This window comes from Myotis lucifugus, unplaced genomic scaffold (assembly GCF_000147115.1).
Source record: "Myotis lucifugus unplaced genomic scaffold, Myoluc2.0 scaffold_829, whole genome shotgun sequence".
NCBI classification, from domain to species: Eukaryota; Metazoa; Chordata; class Mammalia; order Chiroptera; family Vespertilionidae; genus Myotis; species Myotis lucifugus.
This window is the reverse complement of record NW_005871877.1, coordinates 127624-151267: the sequence shown is the minus strand read 5'-3', so window position 1 is coordinate 151267 and position 23644 is coordinate 127624. Positions and strand designations below refer to the sequence as shown.

The following is a 23644-nucleotide window of genomic DNA, read 5'->3' as shown; positions in this document are numbered from 1 at the left end:
AAGCCTCAGCCACCTGTGACCCAGCCATGTGAAGGTGCGAGTGGAAATCTGGGCGCAGCTACCTGGCCTCAAGCCAGCCCGACCCCTGAGCCTCAGCCAGCCCGAGCCGTCTCCCCACAACCCCCCACCCCCAGCCCAAGCTACCGTGGCCCTCCACCCACCAGACTAGACTGCACTCCCCATGCAGAGAGGCAGAGACGACCCCACGGCCCTGTGCTGCCCATGTGGCCTTATTTTCCATTAAATTTTCCCTAGAGCTGAGACTATGTCCAGGCACAGCAGAGCCCAGGCCCGTGGTTTCTGCTCTGTCCCCTGAGTGGCTCCTGCAGGCTTCTGGTCTGAGGCCCCCCCAGCCCCCTCCCAGCCCTGAAGGTGTGAACGTGTGTAACCCAGCACCATGGCCTGGGCCCTGGACCAGGGCAGGGAAGCCCGCACTGCTACCATCCCCTCAGACGCCGAGGTTCGGCTGGGCCAGGGACCCTGTCTCAGTTCTCTGGCTCCTGGTGGACACACAGTAGGGACCCTGACATTGCCAGTCCCCCTGTGTGCCAGGCCCTGTGTGCCAACGATCCTGTCGCCGTGTTATGATCACCCCCATCTTTCTGTTTTTTTAAAATTTTTATTTTATTCTATTCTAGAGAGGGAGGAAGGGAGACAGAGAGGGAGAGAGAGAGAAACATTGATTAGAGCAGCGGTTCTCAACCTGTGAGTCGCGACCCCTTTGGCGGTCGAACGACCCTTTCACAGGGGTCGCCTAAGACCATCCTGCATATCAGATATTTACATGACGATTCATAACAGTAGCAACATTACAGTTATGAAGTAGCAACGAAAATAATGTTATGGTTGGGTCACAACATGAGGAACTGTATTTAAAGGGCCAGAAGATTGAGAACCACTGGACTAGAGAGACACCAGTTGGTTGCCCCTCCCCCTGCACGCACTCTGACTCCGAGTCGAACGTGCAACCCTCTAGCGCACAGGACAACGCTCCAACCGGCTGAGCCACACGGATCAGGGTGAGATCACCCCCATCTTACAGCGCAGGAAGCTGAGGGTCAGGCAGGGGGCGGGAGGGGCTGCAGTCTCCCCACCAGGCTCCATGTCACCCGCGGCTCCCTCCACGGCCACCGTATTTAAGTTCCATGGGTGCCAGGGTCCAGTCAGTGGCCCTCCTGCCCACAGCTGGCAGCACCCTGACCTCCTATGTTGGGACTCTGGGAGCCCTTCCAGCTGGGACAACCTCCCTGACCATTAAGCCCACTGGCCAAAGGTCTCAGGAAAGTGGGTACCTCCATGGGCTCCCCTGAATGTGGGGGACAGCCAGACCACAGGCCGCTCAGACCCCGGCAACGATGGGGTGGGAGGTCCAGTCACTGTCCAGCATCGGGCCTGACCATTGTCACCGACCCATTCACCCACCACAGCCCAGGACAGGTGCAGCCTGGGCCGGGCTGGCCGCAGAGCAGCTGCCCACGCCATTCTCGGCTCTGCCCCTAGAATGCCCCGGCCCTGGCCCCGGCTCAGGTCACCACCATCCTGTCTGGGCCCCACCTTGCCTCACTCTCGCCCCTGCTACGTCAGCCTCCGAAATGCAGCTTGGCACCTGGGCTCAGATCCCAGCTCCCGCCCCTGCCAGCTGTGCCACCGTGGGCAAGTTGCTTAGCCTCTCTGGGCCTCCGTCCCCGCACCTGGGCAGCGGCCACCGCACAGGGTTGCGGTGGGATCCGCCGAGTTGACTACAGCAGCGGCCTCACACTCAGGTCTGCCCCAGCGGGGCACCGAGGCCAGTGTCCTCCAGTCACGCTCACATGCAAATCCGGAAGTCACTACTTGGACTGCACACCTGCCACCCCCTGGCACGGCCGCCCAGACCCCCTGGGAGCCCGCCCAGCAACCGCTCCTGGCGGATCGATGGTGTGGAACCCGCCCTTGGGCCCTTGTTCTGCTGCCGGTGACACCCTGGAACAGTGGGGTCCCGGCTCCGCCTGGAGTGGGAGCCCCTTGAAGGCAGCTGCTGGCTTCATTCTCCCCCGAATGCAGGCCCAGGCCCAGCTGGCCCGGGCAGGAGCCAGAGGAATGCTTGTGGACTTGAACTTGGATCAACTCTCCACCAACTGTTTCTCGCCAGGGCTGACTTCCCAATACCTGAGGGCGTGGTCCACCGGGCCCACCGCAACCTCAAAGGCCAAGGTGGCCGGGCTCCCTGCCTCCAAGAAGGACCCGCTCAGAGGGCAGCCCACAGGCCTGGACGCCAAGCTTGGGGTCAGATCTACCCCCCTGCCTCCCAGGAGGAGCCGAGACCCAGGCTTGACCCGGTGCTCCGTCAGCCGGCTGCCAGCCTGGGTCGGGGAGAGGGGGAAGGAGGCCTGCCTCCCCAGCGCTGTCTGTGGCCGCGGCACGGTGGCCACGGTCCAGCCTCCCCGCCAGCCGCCGCCGCCTTTTAAACCTGGCCAGACAGACTGAGAGGCTGGGCCTCCTCCAGGGCCAAGTCTGTGCGAGGAACAAAGGCTTCTGGGCCAGGCTCCTGACCACAGGGAAGACAGGCCGGACTCCCAGGACAGCTGACTGCCAAAACGGCCAGCGCATCGGGGGGAGCGCCAGAACATCGTTACTGTCCCCTGGGACATCCCCAGCAGAGACCCGGGCTGCCCTGAGGACCCCCCTCCCCCAGCCCAGGATGCGGTCCAGCCAAGGGAGGCGGCTCCCGGGCAGGGCGGCTGCTGGGTCTCAGCCTGTCTGGGTGCTGCAGCGAAGGCGGGTCCTCCGGTCCCGGACAGGTGCTGACTGCGTCCTGTTCATTTGTATCTCAAGAAAAATGAAGCGGGTGAAGGCAGAGAGCGACTCTGAGTGTGTCTGCATCTGCACGTGCAATTGTTTTGGACGGTCCATGAGGAAGATGATGAGCAGAGGCGGGAATGATGTGAGGTGGGGCAGTTGTCTGGGAAGAACGGCATCTCAGGCAGCAAGTGCAAAGGCCCTGGGGCCCTGAGGCCCAGCCTGTGTTCGAGGTGAAGTGACAGCTGTTCCACTTTGCCCCAGACCCAGAGGCCTCCCAGGACACTGGGGTGTCAGTTTTGTCTTTATTTGCTTGTTTGCTAATCCTCACCGAGAATATTTTTTTCCACTAATTTCCAGACAGACTGAAAGGGAGGGTGGAAGAGAGGGAAAGAGAGAAACATCGATGTGAGAGACACATTGATTGATTGCCTCCCCCATGTGCCCCGACCAGGGCCAGGGATGGAACCTGCAACCCAGGTATGTGCTCTCGATTGGGAATGAAACCACGACCCTTCAGTGCACGGGCCGGCGGTCTAATCGTTGAGCCACACCGCCCAGGGCTGGAATTACAGTTTTAAAACCAGGATGAGTTGGTTACCCTGTTGAGGGACCTCAAGGAGGCCAGTGTGGCCGGAGCAGGGTCAACAGCGAGGGGAGGAGAGAAGTCAGGCAGGTGACAGGGCATCAGGGCCCGGAAGGGCCTGTGAGGACTCAGGCTTTTGTTGTGAGTGAGATGGGAGCCCCTGGAGGCTCTGACAGAGAAGGGCTGTGATCTGGCTCGGCTGCTGAAAGGCTGCGATCACAGGAGTGACTATGGAACACGGGGAAGCGAAGGGCATCTTGGGGACATCCTGACCCTTAGTGGCTGAGAGGCCACGGAAAGCCTCCGCCCACCTCATTAAGAGTCCATAGCCACAGAAAGACAACACGCCTTCAGCGCGGCCTGCTCCCTGCAGGGGGGGTTGGGCGAATGAGACCCACCTTCCAACTTGGGAAAAAAGAGCCGAATGGAACAACATTCTTCAAAATCTTACAAACATCAACCAGCCAGAAGGCAGAAGGGGAGGACCAGGGAGGTTTCACTGACGGTTTTGTCCTCACGGGATCTTTCCGTCCTGCAGGAAGAGTGGGAAGACCGAGCTTCGAGTTGACTGGCTGTATGGGTCTAGGTCAGTGGTTCTCAACCTTCCTAATGCCGCGACCCTTTAATATAGTTCCTCATGTTGTGGTGACCCCCAATTTTATTGTTACAAATTGAACATAATTAAAGCATAGTGATTCATCACAAAAACAATATGTAATTGTATATGTGTTTCCCGATGGTCTTAGGCGACCCCTGTGAAAGGGTCGTTCAATCCCCAGAGGGGTCGCGACCCACAGGTTGAGAATCGCTGGCCTAGGAGACCGAGCTGAAAGTCCTGGGAGCCTCAGGCTTGAATTGGATCGAGGTCTTCACGGACGGGTGGTGTCTGCAGGCATATGGCACAAGCACATGCAAACCCTCTAGCATCCCGGGCCTCAAATGGTTCTTGCACGTAATTTTTAAACTACAATGTCTAGCACACAGTCAAAGATAACTAGGCACACAGGTACATACCAGCCCATGACGGAAACCGACAGAACACACCCACGCAAAGGAGATCCTGGCGTGATCAGCCAGACTCAGCTACCACCTCACCTCATCTCCACAATGACCCTGAGCGGTAGACTCTGCTATTATCTCCTTCAGAGACAATGAGATGGAAGCTTGGCAAGCTGGTGATTTGTCTCAGGCCCACAGCTAGTGAGGAGGAGAGCTGTGATCCAGCTCGGGCCGGGTGCCGCTTGATCTATGCCAGGCATGCCCTGCACGCCCTCCGCCCTGCACGCCCTCCGCCCCGCACGCCCTCCGCCTCGGAAGTCCTAGAGGCCTGATGTCAGAGCCTGCGGCTGCCCTTGCACCTGGGCGAGAGCCACAGCCTTTAGTAATGGGAGCGGACAGAGAGGAAAGCCTGGGGACCATGTCAGGGGACACCTGCCCAGCCACCACCCTCTTATGTCGGGACATGCCCATGGGAGTGATGACCAGACAGAGCACACGAAGGGCCAGAATGTGGGCTGATGGGAAATAGAGGCTTCTGGGTGACGGCCTGGGAATATCGGTTACAGTGCAAGATGCTCGCACCCTCCCACCCACAGCTCCCCTTCCGGGACCTGGTTCTTTGGGTGCTGCTTCACTAGGGCACGGAGGGAGGGGTGCTCCCTGCGGCCCCTTCACAGGAGTGACACCCGGAACCAGCTGTCCGCTCCCAGAGGGCCGTGGGAAAGTGAGGCATATCCACATCCGAGAAAGCCATTCAGAAACGAGGTAGGCTTTTCTGTCTAAAATAGAGTATTAATTGAAAAAAACAATTGCAAAACTGCACTTTCTATTAGTTCAAAAAGTTTATACACACACACACATATGTAGCATGTGTGTGTTATATTCATGGGGGAAAATCTGAGCTACAACTAGAAGTAACAGAAAATCGGAGGACGCGTGGCTTCATTCTCTAGGTACTGTTTGAGCATTTCACAATGAAAATGCATCACTCGGAGAAGCAGGATCGAGAGCGTGTGTGTGTGTGCGTGTGTGTGTGTGTTTCATTTGTCTAGATCAGCGGCCCTGGTGGGCCGTGAGGTCCGAAAGGCTGGCGGCCGCTGGTCCACATGCTGATAAGGGCGCCCACGCCCACCCTGCGCCTGCGCTCCTGACCCTTCAGCTCTGTGTTTGCCAGACTCTCCTCCCCAAACTTCCCGCGTCCACTCGCCAAACTGCTATTGAAAAGGGGCTTCCTTGCCCTAGCCGGCGTGGCTCAGTGGATAGAGCATCGGCCTGCGGACTGAAGGGTCCCAGGTTCGATTCCGGCCAAGGGCACATGCCTGGGTTGCTGGCTCCATCCCCAGTGTGGGGGTGTGCAGGAGGCAGCCAATCAATGATACTCTCTCATCTTTGATGTTTCTACTTCTCTCCTCCCTTCCTCTCTGAAATCAATAAAGAAATATATTTAAAAAAAAAAAAAGAAAAAAAGAAAAGGGGCTTCCTAAACGGCCAGCCAGACCACGCCGCCTTCCCTGCGAAAAACCTTCAGCTCTCGTTGCCGCTGGTGTGGAGTCTGAATGGAGTACGATGCTCCCCAACCTCTCCACCACCCATCTCTGCCCCCCTTCCCACAGCCCCCCAATCCTTCCTCGAATGTCAGCCCGTGGACAGCCCCGTCCCACCGCACAAACCCCCTGCCTGTCATTCTCTCTCCCTGAAGTTCCTTTGACTTCCCCCACCCCCTCATCCCCCGCCCCCCACCAGCTGACTTCGGTTCGCCCTGTAGGTGATGTCACTGCTGCAGTAAACCCCTGTGATGGGTGTTCTAGGAGGGTTATCATTCAGGGATGAAGTCATCACCCCACAATCACTGTGTTTTAACACGAACCACCTCTCAATTCCTGTTCACAAGCCCTTATCTCTCATTAGTCACTAAGCTTCTCAACTGGGCATTTATCTTGTTCACCAGCATCTCCCAGCCCCTGTACCAGTGATGGCGAACCTTTTGAGCTCGGCGTGTCAGCGTTTTGAAAAACCCTAACGTAACTCTGGTGCCGTGTCACATATAGAAATTTTTTGATATTTGCAACCATAGTAAAACAAAGACTTATATTTTTGATATTTATTTTATATATTTAAATGCCATTTAACAAAGAAAAATCAACCAAAAAAATGAGTTCGCGTGTCACCTCTGACATGCCTGTCATAGGTTCGCCATCACTGCCCTATACAATGCCTGACAGTAAGTGCTCAATGTGTTGGCCCCACACTGGAGTCTAGAGTTCGATTCCTGGTCAAGGGGATGTACCTGGGTTGCAGGTTTGAACCCCAGCCAGGGCCCGTGCGGGAGGCAACCAACATATGTGTCTCTCTCACATCGATGTTTCTCTCTCTCTCTTTCCCTCCGTCCCTCCCTCCCTTCCTCTCTCTCTAAAAAAATCAATAAAAAAAAATATCCTCGGGTGAAGATTAACAACAAAAAAAGTGCTCCATAAGTATTTGTTCAGTGATTAGCTATGACACATTCACATTTGCCAAATAAATAAATGGCTCACAGGCACAACCCAGCTGAAGCAGAGTCGGTGGCCCTTTCTGCCACCCACGTGGCAGGTATGGTGTGGGGGGCACTCCAAGAGCCCTGCAGCCAGCTCACCACGCCCGGGAGCAACCTCCCCTCAGTGAGCGAGCTGTGCTGGGCCTTCAGTTACCCGGACGTCAGTCCCTGGGGCTCAGAGACGAACGTCACAGACCCGCGAGGGTCCTCGGCACATTCACTCTCTCTGGCCGCTCCCAGGGGAGCCCAGCGGCACAGGTAAGTTGCTTGTGGGGTGAGCCAGGGAAGGAAGTCGGCAGCGCACACCCCTTCCTGGGAGGGGGTACCCCTGCCAGGAGGGCCTGCCACAGGTGGGGTGTAGATACTGACAAGAATGGGGGTGCTTATTTGAGCATGAAGAGGTCAGTGACCAACGGGGCCAGGTCATTGCTCTGCGGTCAGGGATGGGGTGTCTGGGGCCAGGGCTCCGATTCTGGGGCGCTGGAAGGCTCTTTGATCCCAGAAACACTAGTCCTGACTCCTCACTCCCAAATGCGTCATGGCGTCCGGCACAGAGAACATTGATGGGTCGGGGAATCTCATGGCCCTTTTTGTTGTTGTGAATCCTCACCTGAGGTTATTTTTTCCATTGGTTTTTAGAGGGTATAAGGGAGTAGAGAGGGGGGAAGAGAAACATCGATATGAGAGAGACACAGTGATCAGTTGCCTTCCGCACGCACCCTGATTTCGGGGGCGAGGATCAACCCTGCAACTCAGGTACGTGCCCTTGACCGGGCATCAAACCCATGACCCCTTGGTGTCTGGGCTGGTGCTCTAACCATTTGGCAACACCAGCCAGTGCTCACGGCGCTTTTACAAATAGCTAAAGGCCAAGTTGGGAACCTACTCAAAACCTAGCGATGGGACAGGACTGTGATGCACAGAACGTGGCCATGTGACGGGTCCTGGGCGCCTCCCCACCATGCCCTTCGCCTGCCAGCAGAGCAGCTCCTCAGCAGAGACCTTGCTTTCTCCTTTCCGGGGGGTGGGGGGGAGCCTCCCTGCTCTGCCCGCTCAGAAGACCACGTCATCTGCGCCATCCTCGCAATGGGGTCAGGGCTGAGGGCTGACCCTCAGCGGGCTGGGCCACCCTGCCTTCCCCACTTTCACGAACCCCCAGGTCAGTGAGGACAAACGCGGCTCAGCCTGTAGTGGGGCTTCGTAAAGCGTCCACACCGAGTCAGCAGGCGTGGGACCCAGTAGCCCTCCAAGCCCCCCGGCTTCTCCCCTGGCTCAGTGCCGTCGACCCCCCTTTCTGGACAAGAGAGGAAGAAAACATACTCACTGCTTCCCAGACGGAGGCTGAGCCAGCCGCGAGGCGGAGACCCGTACTTGGTGAGGACCGAGTTCATGCTTGAGCTCTGGTGGCACCTCGCCCGGCCCTCCAGCCACGTGCCAGCCCCCAGGTCTGTCCCTCTTTCTGCAGCGAAGGGCTTCTCCCAGCCTCACCCCAATCCTAGCTCCTCCGGCGGAATCCGTCTGCACAGGCCGAGGAGCCCTCAGCCTCAATCTGCTTCCCTGCGAGGCAGGCCCCCTGGGCGCTGTATGTTCTAACGTATGGGCTTCCTGGCCGCGGTTTGCCCTGCGTTCCCCTGCTGGTGGTTTTCTCCCCTTGGATTTTCCATTCCCAAGTACCCACTCGCGCCCTGGAACAGACTCCTCAGGCTGCTGGCCGCCTCGGCGTCCCTCCCTTCCCGGAAAAGCAGCGCCGGGACCCTGGTGTCTGCAGTCCCAGCAGGAGCCCCGCTAGGCGCCTTGGCGAGGAGGCTGGCCTGCAAGTTCGGTGGCTTCTCGTTCACCCGGGAGATCAAGTCAGTTCCAAAGTGTTAGAAAAACCCAAGCCACAGTCTGCTGAGCATCGCGGAGGCATCAGTCACCATGGCAACCATCGGCTTCCCAGCCCAACAGCTGTTTGCTTACTCAGCGCCGGCACTTCCAGGGGACCTGCTGCCCCGACTGGACTCAGGCTGCGCCCGCCCAGCCCTCTCTGCCCAACTCTTCTGGCAAAACCTTGGAACTCTTTAGCTTAGCAAAGCTGTTCGTTCCGGGGAGGCCTGAACATCACATGTTCCTTCCTTCACGGCACAGATGGCCCCATGTTTATTTCAGCCACTGTTCAGGCTCAGCCTGTCGGCCAGCTTGTGGGGCGGCCCGGCCCTGGGAGGGGCGCGGGGAGCGGGGAGCGGGGAGCAGGGAGCGGAGCTGCTCGCACTGTCCAGAGGCAGTTACAGCCCCAGACCCGGGCTTCTCTTTTCTTAATTTGAACTTTTCTGGGAGCAAAATTTTCCTTCTCCTCTAATACTCGCCAAGACAGCCAGAAAGGAGATGGCACCCTCTCAGCTCACATACCTGGACCCAAACAGAAAAATTAACCTGCCACTGCGTTCAATACTGGCGCGGAAAAGCCGCCGGCAATGTGGGCTCCCTGCGCCCCCGCCCGGCACCCACACCCCAGCCCCGCCCAGTGTTTTATTTTACCCGGTGTTTCTGTCATCATCGCTCCTAATCACTGAAGTAATTTCCTGGAACAAAATGGTCTATGCATGTAAGGAATGACACCAATTCATGTCCTAAAAAATATTTAATGATACAAAAAGGATGTAAGTGAAAAGAGCTGGACAGAAAACCACACATACAGCAGGACACCAATGTTGTAAAAAATCCACACAATTTAGAAAATGTCAGACGAGGCAGCAGCATGGCACCAACAGCGATTCTCCGTGCGGTGGACTGGATCACGTTCTAAATGTATGAACTGTTCATCCAAGTTCAAAAACACTAAACAGAGGTTTAGGAAAAACTCCCAGGAAGGGGGTCCTTCACAGGAGCTCTAGTGGGACACGCGGCCGGAAGAACGGTTTTAAGGTGAACCTGCTGGAGGGGGGCCAGGTAAGAGGTTCTGATTCCAACACCGAGCTTCTGCTTCGTTCCGGGGCGACGGTAAACAATCCGATCTTGGTCCCTGCCTTCCAGACGGGTGCACACAGTCCCTGCTCGCCTGAGGGCCGGCCTCCGCACTGCGCGGGCAGGGACCCCAGGGAAGAGCTTCCGTCCCATCTTAAAGGGGAACAGGCTCCAGTGAATGTCTCCCTCACAACCTCATGGAGCCCGTGGTCCAGCCAGCATTTGAACTCAGAGCTCTAACATCACAGCCTGCTGTCTGACCCGTGACACTGCCACATCCAAAGCTAATAAAGCCTCTACCAACCCATTTTTAAAAACTCAGGACTTGGCATAAAGGAGCCCTGGACCCACATCGCCCCACCCCACACTGTCGGGTGGACAGCTGAGTGTCCGGCAGGTGATCCCACCTGTTAAAGGACCCAGTGGAGGAGGCAGGGCCTCCGCTCCACCTGGGACCTCCCCACCCCTCTGTCCTCTCCCAGGAGCCACTTCCAGAGTCCGATCTCTCGGAAATCCTACTCCAAGGCACCTGGAGGGCGAGTCACTGTCCCTCCCCCTCTCTAATCTCGTTTCCGGGCTGGGGCCTGGGTGTACACTGACTCCTACCCTCAGGACTAACAGGGTCAGGAGGGAACACTGAGCTGTCTGTGTTTATAAAATAAAATGAACCCTAGAATAAGCAGGTACTACTTTGGAAATCACACACCGATGATTAAGAATAACTCAATGCAGACTCATTCCTACACACCCTGACCACAGCCGACTAGAAATAACAAGCCCACACCACCGACACTGGTAAGCAAATGGACATCCACAGCCGCCTGACCAGAGCCAGGGACCTAGAGGGTCCGGCCCGCTGACCATGGCTGACAACTCCCTCTAGTGGCCCCATCTGCTTTCTTTACCGAGGGGCCTGAAGAAGGACCGCGTCCTTAAATGCCAGCAAGAAGGGCAGCTGAAGGCAGGCCTGGAGCAATGAAAAGGCAAATGCGACCTGCTGCTAGCGACCTAGTGACTGTCATCAAGATGCAGGGGCTGGGGAAGGAGGCAAGAAGTTGACGGTGGTGGATTGTCTCACAACTATCTGCCAAGTCAAAATAGAAAAATGTGTACATGGTAAACTTAAATATAAATAAGAGGCAATGAAGAAGTGAGACCTAAAATGGTCTCCAGAATCCTAAAATTCACCCGGGAGGGACAAGGCTCCTGCGAGAATGTGCACGCCTGAGGGTCTGAGATGCTTAAAGACAATGATAATCAGCGATTTAAATGAATACAGATGGTAAAACCTGCGAATCCTGGGGACCTCCTTCAACATGATCTGCCAGGAAGCGGACGTTCACAGTAAGTCTGAAATGCTGCCTCAGTACAGTATCCCGCTCTCCTCAGCACAGAAATGGTGCCCCAGACGGCTCCTCTCTGCCCCCCAAAACCACCCACCCCGGGGTAAGGACTCATGAGCACCAGGGAGACGAAGACAGATTTCCACCTGGGAGGATGGCACCATCCCCAGCTCCCGCACTCAGGAGGGGGCGTTCAGCCCAGAGCTGTCCGCATGTTCAAGTTCAGGTCGAGCTGCCAAGGGCAGGAACGGGCCACTCAGAGCTCCCTGCCAGGCCTCTCCCAGACCTCTGCCCAGGCTGTCAGTCTCGGAGGAGAAGTCAATCAGGGCAAATCTCTAACAAGGCCCCGAGAGGGTTCCTGGATTTGAGAGCTTTTTTTCAGCATAAAACCAGTGGATTAAAGAGAGAAAGATAAGGCTTCTTGAGTCCAAACCTCCATCTGTTAAGCCTTGATTACATTTAAAGATGAAACATGATCTTTTAATACTTGTCCCACAGGAATGGAAGAGAAGGTGGATAGGATCACGTGATCAGGGGATGGGACCGACCCACCAGCGGGTCCCCCACCCCGGCCGGCCACCACAAGTGGGTGAGGGCCGAGGTGTGTCCCCACATCCTGTTACGCTTGGATCCCGCTGGCCAGCCTGCCGCCCTCCCTGGTACATCTTTTGGGCCCTTGTCTCCCTATTTTTACCCAGGTTCCAACCAGATGCTTGAACTTTGTTCTGTTTCAATGGCGTCTCACCTTTTCCCTGCTGCTTTCTCCCTGTAGGAAATGAAACATCGTGGATGATGAACCACACAGCAGAGCAGGGCGAAATGAGGTCACGGAGCTTTAAGAAGGGACTGAGGTGGACTATGACTTGCACGAGCTGTGGAGGAAACGCTGCTCGCCAGGGCACAGCCGCAGCGCAGAGCCCATCAGTCTGCTGACGTCAGGCCGGAGACAAAGTCAGGCTTCCTCCCTCGTTAGAAACGTCAGTGTGCCTTTCGATAGAACCTAGCTTTTGGATGTTGTCTCTTTCTATATGCTTCCTCAGCTTCTCTTGCTCCAATTTTGCCCGTTGCTCCAGGAAGTTTAACATTATAATCTGTTGTGACGTAAGGAATTGTCCCCTCGAACCCATGCTGAAAGGAAACAGAAAACATGCAAACTCCCAATCAGCCCAGTCTTCCTCCCCCAGAAGACAGCGTGGAGTCTGAGTGAGCCCCGCCTCCTCCCGAGCTCCGCCCCTCCTGAGCTTTCTCCCCAAAGGCCCGGAAGCACTGGTGCCCCTGAAGGCCGGCCTCCCGTCTGTCTGTCTATCTGTCTGTCTAGTCAACTCCACAAGCACATCCAATAGGAGTGGCAAGTGCGGGCGTTTCCGTCTCCAACAAGCAGGTAAGAAGGGAGGAACAGCAGGCCACCCACAGGCCCGACAGTTGGGCTTGGGGGCCGCATGGATGCTCTCGGCCACCACGACCTCCCCAGGGCTGCACCTGAAGATGGCCTCAGCCTCAGGAAAGGGAATGGCTCTCCCACGGGCTCCCGTGGCGCTGGCGGCTCATGGCCTTGCCTCTCCCCTGGCTTCCTTCAGCCCCTACAACCAAGTGTCCGTCTCCCCAACAACAGCCTGCCCACGACTCTAGCCCAGTTTCAGGTTCTCTCTCTACCACGGACACAGCCAGCTCCCTCCCAGGTTATCCCGGAGCCACGCTCACCTGGCTCTTGAGGACACAATGTGGAATGGAAATGGCTCCGACCAGCAGACAATTCACATTTCTTAGCTCTTCCGGGGGCACAGGCGTGAGGATGTGGTAAAGCCGCTTCTCCATGTCGATCCCCCGACAGATCCCTGAAGACCCAGAGCACACACAGATCACCCTCCGCAAGGCGCCAGGCCTCCCACCACCCCACTGCAGAGCAGCTTCTAAAAAGTTTCAACTTCAACTGGGTTTTGCTTTGAAATATGACGTGGCGGGAGACAGTGTGGGAATGCCGGAAGCCATGGAAGCTTCTCCCTGCTCAGCTGGGAGGCACCGAGTGGTCTTCATGCCGAAGTCCTAGCCTGCACCTGCGCAATCGCCAGCGCGCCTGGGGACAGTTTAGTGGGGCAAAGGTGACTCAGCCTTTCCCTTCACCCAGTCCTTCTTTGTGGTCTGCACAAAGTGGCCCATCTCTATGAAGATGCTTTAAGAAGTACAGTGTTGTTGCCCTGACCGGTTTGGCTCAGTGGATAGAGCGTCGGCCTGCGGACCAAAGGGTCCCGGGTTCGATTCCGGTCAAGGGCATGTACCTTGGTTGCGGGCACATCCCCAGTAGGGGGTGGGCAGGAGGCAGCTGATCGATATTTCTGACTCTCTATCCCTCTCCCTTCCTCTCTGTAAAAAAATCAATAAAATATATTAAAAAAATAAAAGTACAGTGTTGTATCAATCAGAAATGTGTAATTGCTAATGACTTTGCTAATTTTGGGTCAAACTTCCATTAACATCCACTGACGTTTATTGACCTCGTGAGCCAAGAGACGAACACCTGCCGTGGGCTCCTGGAGGAGACGGGCCCAGAGCTGCGGGAGCTGCGAGGCCCAGCCAGACCTGGGCCTGTGCTATGGACGCGGCAGGATGTCAGGACGTGACCACGTCGCTTGCGCTCAGGTCACTCCCGAGTGGGGGGTCCAGTGCGGGAGTGAGGATGCTCACACGGGCACGGAGGACATGACCTGGAGGAGCCTGACTCACTTCGGGAACAGAAGTCGCCTGACCTGCGAGAGGGTGGAGAACGAGGCAAGGAGGACCCAGGGGCCGGGCCCAAACACCAGCGTGAATCTTGAAGGACCACTGAAGGACCTACGGGGACAGGAGGTGGTATGGGGTGGGCAGGAGGGGGTCCGGGGAGAACATCAGGCGTGTGGACCCATCAGGACCTCAGTTTTGGACCCAAGTCCTGGACGCCCGTGAGATATCCAAGCAGAGAGTGCACGGGTAACACGGGCTTGGAACCCTATGGGAAGTCAGCAGGGAGAGGGACTGAGAGCCCCAGCAGTGGGCGAGCAGCCTCGAGAAAACACGTCAGGTGAGAAGGCGTCCCCAGGCCTCGGGGATCCGGGATGTAGAGGGGCCAGCGGAGAAGCGGAGGAAGAGCTGCTTCTTGCCTACCTGAGGCCCACGGTGCGCGGAGACAGAGCAGCTCTCTGACCATCGAGCCGAGACAGCCCCGAGGTCAGACTGGCCATTACAGCTGGAGAAGTGGGTCAACCTCCGTAGGTTTATAGACACGTTCACCCTCACTCACCGAAGCCCAAACAATCGCAGATTGGAGTCTGCGTAAGCAGGACGGGCCCCTCCGTATATCCTCCGACATCATCCAGGATCTTGCAAAGGCCGACCCAGCTGGCGTTCACAGCATACAGGATGTGGGTAGGGGTGACATCAGAGTGAATGACCCGGAGGGCGACAGCATGGAAAGGGACCTGGAAAACAAACGGGCACCTCCCTCTGTTAACTCTTTTTTTCTTTATTAAATTTTTTGGTGACATTGGTTAAGAAACTTAAATAGATTTCAAGCGTACACTTCCACGATAATCTGTATATTGCATTACGTGTTCACCACCCAGACTCCAATCTTCTTTCGTCACCACATGTATGACCTCCTTTACCCTTTACTACCCCCACCTCCCTCTATTAATGCTGAGAAATTACTTTTAGTTTGTGTCAGCTGACTAGGCAGCTTTCTAAAGTTATGTCTGCCAAACTCCCGCTGCAAAGCAAACAGCGAGGAGACACCAACCAGCGTTTGCTCAGTTTCACTGCTTTAATCCAGAGCCTGAGAACTTGACACAAAGTCCTTGTGCACCACCCACACTTGCTAGAAATCTAAACGAATGCCTGGAACTCTCTTGTCTAAAGAGACACGTAAGACACAAGTCTGTAGAGGTCCTACAGGGGTTACAGTCGCAGGAGACTGTGAAGACCCTATCACGGAGGTACTAATGTAAGAAAGCCAAAATCCACTCAGCGAGAAAAGGCCGCCATTCATTCCCTGATGCAACATATTGAACTAAGAAAAATGCATCATACTCCTGGAGCACAAGATAAGTAACTACCTTTAATGTAACTTTCTGGGTAATTTCAAATTCTTAAAGCAGAAAAGTATTTTGTTACATAGATTACTTAGATTTCAAAACAAATTTGAAATTTAAAAAAGGCAAACCGCCTCCAACTCTCAGGTGGGGACGACAGGAGGCCGAGTTATACAGCTTCTCTACGTGAGCAAAACCCCAGCGAACAAACCGCCTCCAACTCTCAGGTGGGGACGACGGGAGGCCGAGGGCCAATCTCGCCGGCAGGCTGAGAGGCATCCCTGCCGTGCGGGTCCGCCTCGCCTGCCTGCGAGACCTCAGCCCCGTCCCCTCCACGCGACTGTGCCCAGGTCGCTAAGCATCGCCCTCCCAGTGCCATGCAGTCACCAGGCCATTCCTGGTAATGAGCTTAGCACAGCGCCCGGCACACAGTGAGGGCTCAACACTGGACAGGGCATACAGCGGAGGGCGAACGCTCTGGCCTCTGAAGTCAGGCTGCACGGCCTATAGGCCAGCCCAAACCTTGACTGTGGCCCTCTGGGTCAGCTGACTCAATGTCCCTGGCCTCAGTCCTATCATCTGTAAAATGGGTAAAATGGGGATTATAACAGCCATTGTGAGTAAAGGAGGAAACACAGGCTTAGAACACAGCACTTAGGAAATGCTTCCTGTCACTATTTTATTCTCCCATCACCCAGAATTCTAGTATTAAGGTGGTTTCTTCCCCAAATAATTCTGGATCCCAAGATGCACATGCTCTGGTGCTAAAATCTACTACTGACAATAACGTGCAAGACTTTAAGAGTGCCCCCTGGGGGCCAGGCACCACTGTGCACTCCCGTGGACTCTGCACAACCATCCCACCAGGTCGGGTACTGCCTCCACTCTAACAATGACAAACCGAGTCACACAGCTCGGAAGCGAGAGCGCTGGAACCAGACTGCCTGGGGTCAATCCAGGGCCACCTCTGGGGTCAGGCAGAACATTGCCACTGGCCTGGAACCAGAGCTGTGCCCAGGACAGCACAGCCTGATGCCAGCTCTGCCACTGCCGCTGGGTTCCTCAAACGGGGAGTCACCGATCCCACACCGTGGGCTGGTTCTGAGGGTTACGAGAGGCGTTATAAAGTGGAGAGAAGAGCGTCACACACAGAAACCACGGTGTTTGCTAAGCAGGCAGCTGGTCCCCACACCAGCTCAGCTTGTACCTGATAGGGGGTCAGGCTGTGCAGGGGACGAAGCGGTCTCGGCGCGGGGGCCTGCAGCTGGCCAAGGTAACCCAACAAGGCCAAGTCCCGAAGAACTTTGTTATGCAACTCCCTGAAAAGCAAACCAGGAGGAGGTGAGGAGCCCCCCTTACAAGCCCCCCCCATCATTATGTAGATCCATTTGCACCTTGGAACCCGCACACCCCGTCTTTCTCTAAGCCCGTGGGACACGGAGCGGGGACTCTCCTAGGGGAGCCCACTCGGACATTCCCACAGGAAAGTGACTGACTGCTCCCCACGTCCCCAACTGCGCTGGAGACTGAAAGTGTTACAGGACTCACTGCTCTGAAGGAATTGAGGGCAGAAGGCATGTTAAACGGAAGAAAACGGAATTCTCCAGCCACGGCGGTTTACTTACCGACTCCTTGGAGTTTTTCTAAAAAAAAAGTCCAACTGGACGCACATCAGCTTATGTCCAGAAAATGCCACCGGACTCTCCTTTTCTTCGTCACCGAATTCCAAACTGTCTGCAAATTCTGGCAGGTAGAAGCCTCGGTCTCTGACCTTGGCCTTGCTCTTGGTGTACAAGCCATCCATGTCGTCGACGTAGGTGGGGGTGAGCTGCGGCATGAATTTGCTCCGGCTGGAACTGAACTGAACCACGTGGCTGGGGGACAGCAAGCGGATCAGATCCACGAGCAGTAAGAGGCCCTGATCTGCGGGGAGGAGAGGACGTCAGCGTCAGTGCCCCAGGACAACGCCGTGTCGTTCCGAGACAGCACTCGGCCGGACAATCTCCCCAAAACTGGGCTCCAGCCTCAGGTCTGAGCTGGGAGCTCACTCCCACTAGTCCTCCCGGCCCCACGGCCGCTGCTGCCTTACCTGTCACCCAGCCCATTGTGTTGATGATGAGAGGGGACTCTCTCTTGTAGGAGCTGAACACATACTTGATGATCTCAATGTAATTCTCATAGTTGTTTTTACAAGTAGATTTCCCAAAATATACCATTTTCTGTGGTGTCCTCTGGTGGGTGAAAGGTGGTCCTAAGAAGATAGATAACAGTAATGAATCCGTGCCCTGGCCAGTGTTCCTCATTGGTTAGAATGTCGGCCCAAGCACCAACGGGTCTCGGGTTTGGTTCCTAGTCAAGGGCACATACATGGGTTGCAGGTTCTAACCCCAGAATGGTCAGGGCGTACGCAGAAGGCAACCAATCAATGTGTCTCTCTCACATAGATGTCTCTTTCCCCCTCCCTCCCACTTTTTCTAAAAATTCAATTAAAAAAATAACAAAAACAAACAAAAAAAGCAATGTGTGATTCCGGTTTGGATTTTGAATCAGAAAAAGGAGATTAGTGGGTAACTTGTTAATTTTGAATAAAATCTATAGGTTAATTAATAGCATTGTATCAATTTTAATTTCCTGGTTTAAATCGTTGTATAGGGTTAAATAAGATGTTAATATGAAAGGAAACTGTGTTTCTAACTTACATATAATAAAATGGAACCCCACTAAGTATCATAGTTTATTTTTTAATTTTTGGAGGCTGGACCATGAGTTTGGAGGGGTATGCTCACATTTGTATTTTATACTTTTATAATCTTTGAATTTTTGGTTAAGTATCACTATTCTCACATGTTATAACACCAGAACTTTTAAGAATCTACAATACGTACCTAGAACCGGTTCTGTGATATTAAGTAGAGAAATACAGCCCGGGGGAGTAAATTCTGTCTGTCCCAGGTCACATTCCAAATAGTCAACGCAGGAAATACTAAAAATTCAAAAGGAAATCTTAACTAGCTTTACTCTGTGGAAAGGATAAATCAGATATTAAGGATTTTATGTGCTATACTAGAGGGCCAGCGCACGAAATCATGCGCGGGTAGGGCCCCTGGGCCTAGCCTGCAATCAGGGCCATCTTCCGCCCACTCGCCAGTCCCCAGTCCCGCCCTGCGGCTGACATCCACCCAGGTTCCCCATTCGCCATCTGGCGATTGGAGCCTACGGGCCAGGGGGAGGTACCAAGAAGTCTGCCTTCCGCCTGCTCGCCAGTCCTCAGTCCTGCCCTGCCATCACCCACCCCTTCCCTGTTGGCCATCCAGTGATCGGAGCCTACAGGCTGGGGGGAGGGACCGAGAGGTGGTCAATGCACCTCATAGCGACTGGTTGATTGGTCGTTTGGTCGTTGGCCTTTTGTTATATAGGATGGTTGTGATCCACCCTAGGCAGGCTTTTGGGTGGACTGCTCGATCCATATACAACAATGCCTAAAGAGGACATGTGATGGGTCACAGTGTCCGTTCATACTGTGGTACAGCGTCATCTTTCCTAAGACGTTACCTGTAAAAGGCAGCGGAGGTGACCTACTCTGAATCTCGATGTGGACAAATACCGATGCTGAGACCAAGCGACCCTCCCCGAAGCGCACTGACAGGAGGTCAGCACCCAGAGCCATCGCTTAGCCGAGCTGCTGGGCACAGAGTTGTAAATACTCTCTTCTGAGAAGTCAAGAGGCATCCCCATCCAGTTTCCTAAATCCAAACTCCTACTTCATGCCCCAAATCGAGCAACCTGTCAAAACAAGAACACTCTTACCTGTTCAACAGCTGGTTAATCAGGTACCTATTAAATGTTGACTTTCCGACGTCCTGAAAGCCACAGACTAGGATGATGGGGCAGCCGTCTACTTCCTCTGGAGGCGAGACAAACATGCCCTAGAGTTAGCCTTCTCCCTAGGGCTCTACCCACGGAAACCGGGGTCCTGGCGGGAGCCCTCAAGCTTATCAACGTCTCGCTCACCACAGGCGACGCTGACCAGCTCCTCCAGGGCCGACAGGAAACTCTCACTGAGCTGAAGGCCGTTTTTCTTCTTCTCTTTTTTAATGCCCACAGACCTCAAGGCGAAATACTCCGCGTTAATCTGGAAAGTTGTCCTCTGAAATGAACATCAACTTTTAGAAAAGGTGGAAACTAATGCGCCTTTCCCCTCAGTTCTAAATTAGTAAGCCTCATGCAACTGTGAGCTAAAGATAAATGTGATCCCTCCCTTTTCCCAACCCCAACCCTTGTCACCTCTCCTCCTAAAGCACCAGCGCCTGTTCCCACAGCTTACGCTCACTTCCCAGCCGCCATGGCCCCGAGGACACACCCGAGAGAATGAACACGCGTGAGAGTGACTGCCAGAAGGAAAAGGGAACTGGAGGCCGCAGGCCAAGAGCAGGCTGGGTATTTGAACGAAGTCAAGGCAATACTCCAAACAGAGCCAACAGACAGAACATACGCAGACAGAGCAGAAAGGATGTGGAAGGCAGGCCCACGAAGCCCGAGGGCGTCCTAGGAGTACCAGGAAACCGCGGGAGAGCCACCCGAGGAATGGGAGCCCACTCCCGCGGAAGCAGCTGGAGCTGGGACGGAACACACCCCTGCGTGGAAGAGACCCGCCCAGGATCACAAGGAAAAGACGTCCTAAAAGGAATGAGAACCCGCCTGGCAATAAGGCTTGCTATCAGCAGCTCTGCATTCTAGAAAAGAAGCGAGCAGGCCTTCAGTTTTGACACCAATGACCACACTGTCTCGGTTTCATGGAGCCCAGTTCTTGGGAGGGTCTCGGGCTCAGACCTGGAACCTTCCCGTTTCTATCGACTCCCTCGGTGCTGTTTTCCCACCTTGAGGCCTTTGGATTCCCTTCTGCTCAAAGCTCCAAATTTACATTTCCAACCTCTTTTCTGAATTCCAGACTCGACATCTAACAGGCACCTCGAAGTCCACACATCTACACCCGCTCCTGTAGTCACCCCCGTCTCAATTAATAGAAACGCCAAGCACCCAGGCACTGAGCCCCAAAGGCCTGGTTAGTCCTTGATTCTTCCTCTTATCTCACCATCCAGTCTGTCCAACAATCTTATGGGTTAGATTCCATTTATTGACTCATGGGAGGCAATTAAAGTAAAAACTGGGCTTCAGGAAATCAGTAACAGGGCCAGCAAAATAGGTGAGAAAAGAGAGCTGGGAGAAAGTATAAGTACATCGAAATTACTCATTCACAGTTTAGAGAACACTTATACTGTCTCCTGTTAATAAGTCAAGATACAAGATAACCCTTTTTTTTAAAATGCCAAAAAGCACTTAACCGACTACAATATAAAATGATGGCTTTTGCTGGGGAATGAAGCTAAGGGGGGCCTTTTCAGGATGTACCTTTCGACAGTGACTATTCTTACTGAGCACACGTATCACAACCCGTAGGACAAATAGCACAAGGCAGGCTGGCCTCCGAGGGGAGCACCCCACACAGGCGTGTGAGAGGGCTGTTTTGGTGAAAGTAATCTGCAAAACTCAGAATGAAACTGGTTTTACCTCTTGTTCGAAAACGTAAGATAAGCCCGGATGGCTGTTTATGAAGTTCACGGTGGTGTGTTTCAGGTTTTCTAGCATCACAATGGAACACAGGGGCGAAAAGTTCTTCATCAGCCAACATCTGTCATCTGTAAAGAGAAAATTAAGCTACCTTACAAACAGTGACTCCACGAAACTCTACGCCCTTTAGGACTACCATTTCCTCGGCTGAACTGTGAACTTTTTGAGGTAGACATTACGTTTGAGAGCCTTTTTCAGGAGGCCATACTGCACAATAGGAATACCCCCAGGTTGAGAAGTCAATCCAGGTCTGGCACCTACTAGCTGTGTGCCTTGGGCAGCTTTTCTCCTCTGTAAAATGGTGACAGCAATATGGTGAAAAGTTACTCTCAGGACTTTCGTGAGGGTTTATTTTTATTATCCTCATCTGAGGATATATTTACTTAACTAATTATTTATTTTTATTAATCCTCACCCGAGGATATTCTTTCCATTTATTTTTAGAGAGAGTGGAAGCAAGAGAGGGAGAGAGAGAAGGAAGGGGGAGGGGGTAGAGAGACATGGATGTGAGAGACACACATCAATTGGTTGCTCCCGGACCTGCCTCGGGATCAAGCCTGCAACAGTGGTATGTGCCCTTGACCAGAATTGAGCCAGAGACTCTTCAGTTGGGGCAGGGTGGGGTGTGCTGCTCTAACCACTGAGCAAACCAGCTAGGAAGGGAGGAGGACGGAGAGGGAGTGGAGGAGGGGGGGGGGGAGGTAGAGGTGGAGAGAGAGAAACAAACATTCCATAGTATGTGCCCTGACCAGGAATGGAATCCCCCCCCAATCCTTTGGTATAAAGGATAATGACCCAACAAACTAAGCCACCTGGCCAGGGCTGTGAGGGTTTAAGTCAGTGGTTCTCAAACTTGGCTGCACATTAGAATCATCTGGGAATCTTTTTAAAATCCTGATTTCTGGGCCTCATCCTCCAGAAATTCTGTTTCTTTGTTACTAATGTTGTGGCCCCACCCCATAACAAAGAAACAGAATTTCTGGAGGATGAGGCCCAGAAATCAGGATTTTAAAAAGATTCCCAGGTGACTCTAATGTGCAGCCAAGGTTGAGAACCGCTGTAGTAGATGATCTAGTTCTTCTCATTACCCCGGTTAAGATGAGCTCTTAGCAAAGTCCGGGCTTCTCTTTTCATCTCCTTCTTGCTTTTCTCAGGCATCGAGTGATGAACAGCACTGAGAGCCAGGCGAGAGTGGGTGTAGGTAGAGAAGACATCTTGGGAAGGCTGGCCTTGGCTAATGGTGAAACCAAGCACCTGCACCTGGCCATAAAGGCAAGTCACGCGACAGGCTCCGCTAAAAGTAAAAACCTAGCAGGGAAAGAAAAAAAGAAAAGAAGTAACACTGTGGATTCTGTTACTAATGCCTGAATTTTCCAAAACCTTCATTGCTAGTCACATACCAAAAGGTGGCAGATTTCTAAATAACAGAATGCATTGCAGTGGGTGACTTTCGGGTACTTAATGCTTTTTGACCTCAGATGACCTCCCATGCAGCTACAGAAAACTGGTGAACAGGAAAACAAGGGTGTCCCACGAACCCAGCTCTGCTGTCCTCCTGGACCAGAGTCCAAGTGAACAGCAGGGACCCTGCAATCAGGCTGCGGGGGTCGGATCCGACTACCGGGCTCCTTTGCGGAAGTCACCTAAGCTAACCCTGTTTCTTCCTGTCAACATCCATCGCCACCGCGGCAATGACTCCAGGTGGCTGGGAGTGCTCCATGGGTTCCTCCAACCAAGACACTCAGAGCACGCAGAGCCTGGCGTTACCAGGCACCCAGTAAATGCGACCGATTACCAAAACCGTCGCCATTCAAGTCCCTTTAATGACCCAAAGACCTACATCACCCAAAGCGGAGTCCTTCTCACCCTCTGCCCAGCACCACCGCCAGGAGGGCTCTCTCGACTCCCACAGAGGGGCACGGTCTCCCCCCGCCTGCCACCCCCGGGGCTGCGTCTCCGACCCCCCCGCCCTCCGGGCTCTCTGGGCTCTCTACTCACCTGTTCCCGCGGCAGAAGCAGCAAACGGCGGCCCGGGCCGGCCGGCCGCAGCGGCGGGATGGGGAGGCTCGCGGGCAACTTCCGGGGCGGGGTCCTCGTCCTCGTCCTCGTCCTCGGTCGGGCTGGAGGCCCGGCTGGGGGTCGGGCTGGGGAGCGGTCTAGGGACACGGCTGGGCACCGCGGTCTTGGGCCCCGGGGCAGCCGCTGAGCGCGACGCCAGCCAGCTGCCCTCCCGCCAGTCCGCGCCGGCCGCCTGGGCTTCTAGCAGCCGCCGCCGCTGGCGCCTCCGGCCGCACCAGCGCAGGAGCCGGAGCCGGCGGCGGGGCCTGCGGCTGAGGGTGAGCTGGGGCCGGGCCTTGCGGGATCGCGCCCACGTGGAGCGGAAGGGCCCCCGCTTCGGCAGCTGCAGGGTGTCCGCCATGCTGGTCGCCGGCGCTGGCGGCGCGAGAATCTCGCGAGATTTCATCGCTCCGCCCCGCGGCCCGGGGAGCGTCGGAAAGGAGCGGCCTGGAAGCAGCGGGCGCCCTCTGCCGGCGGCCCTGAGCCTCCGCCGCCACCTCAAAGGCTCCAGCCGGCCGGCGGGTGACCGCGGACGGCACCTGGGCTACCAATAAAGAGGTGACCTGTGCCCTGGCCCGGAGGCTAGGCTGGTTGGATTGGCGTCCTGTGCACCAAGAGCTGGCGGGTTCCAACCCTGATCTGGGCGCCTAAGGGAGGCAGAAATCATTAAATATATCCTCGGTGAGGATTTAAAAAAACACACACGTGTGTCTTG

At 54.9% G+C, this 23644-nt stretch overlaps 1 protein-coding gene across 1 annotated transcript; it reads right to left on the bottom strand.

The window, feature by feature from the left end:
- Positions 1-9497: 9497 nt before the first annotated feature.
- NOL9 (nucleolar protein 9) lies at positions 9498-23381 on the bottom strand. Its single transcript, XM_006109765.3, is given in 13 exon segments — positions 9498-12310; positions 12884-13017; positions 14457-14634; positions 16451-16562; positions 16869-17166; positions 17333-17494; positions 18129-18226; positions 19051-19147; positions 19255-19390; positions 20812-20939; positions 21960-22179; positions 22870-22953; positions 22955-23381. Coding segments are annotated over 13 exon segments (2178 nt in total). The 5' UTR covers positions 23336-23381; the 3' UTR covers positions 9498-12160.
- Between the last annotated feature and the right edge of the window lie 263 nt (positions 23382-23644).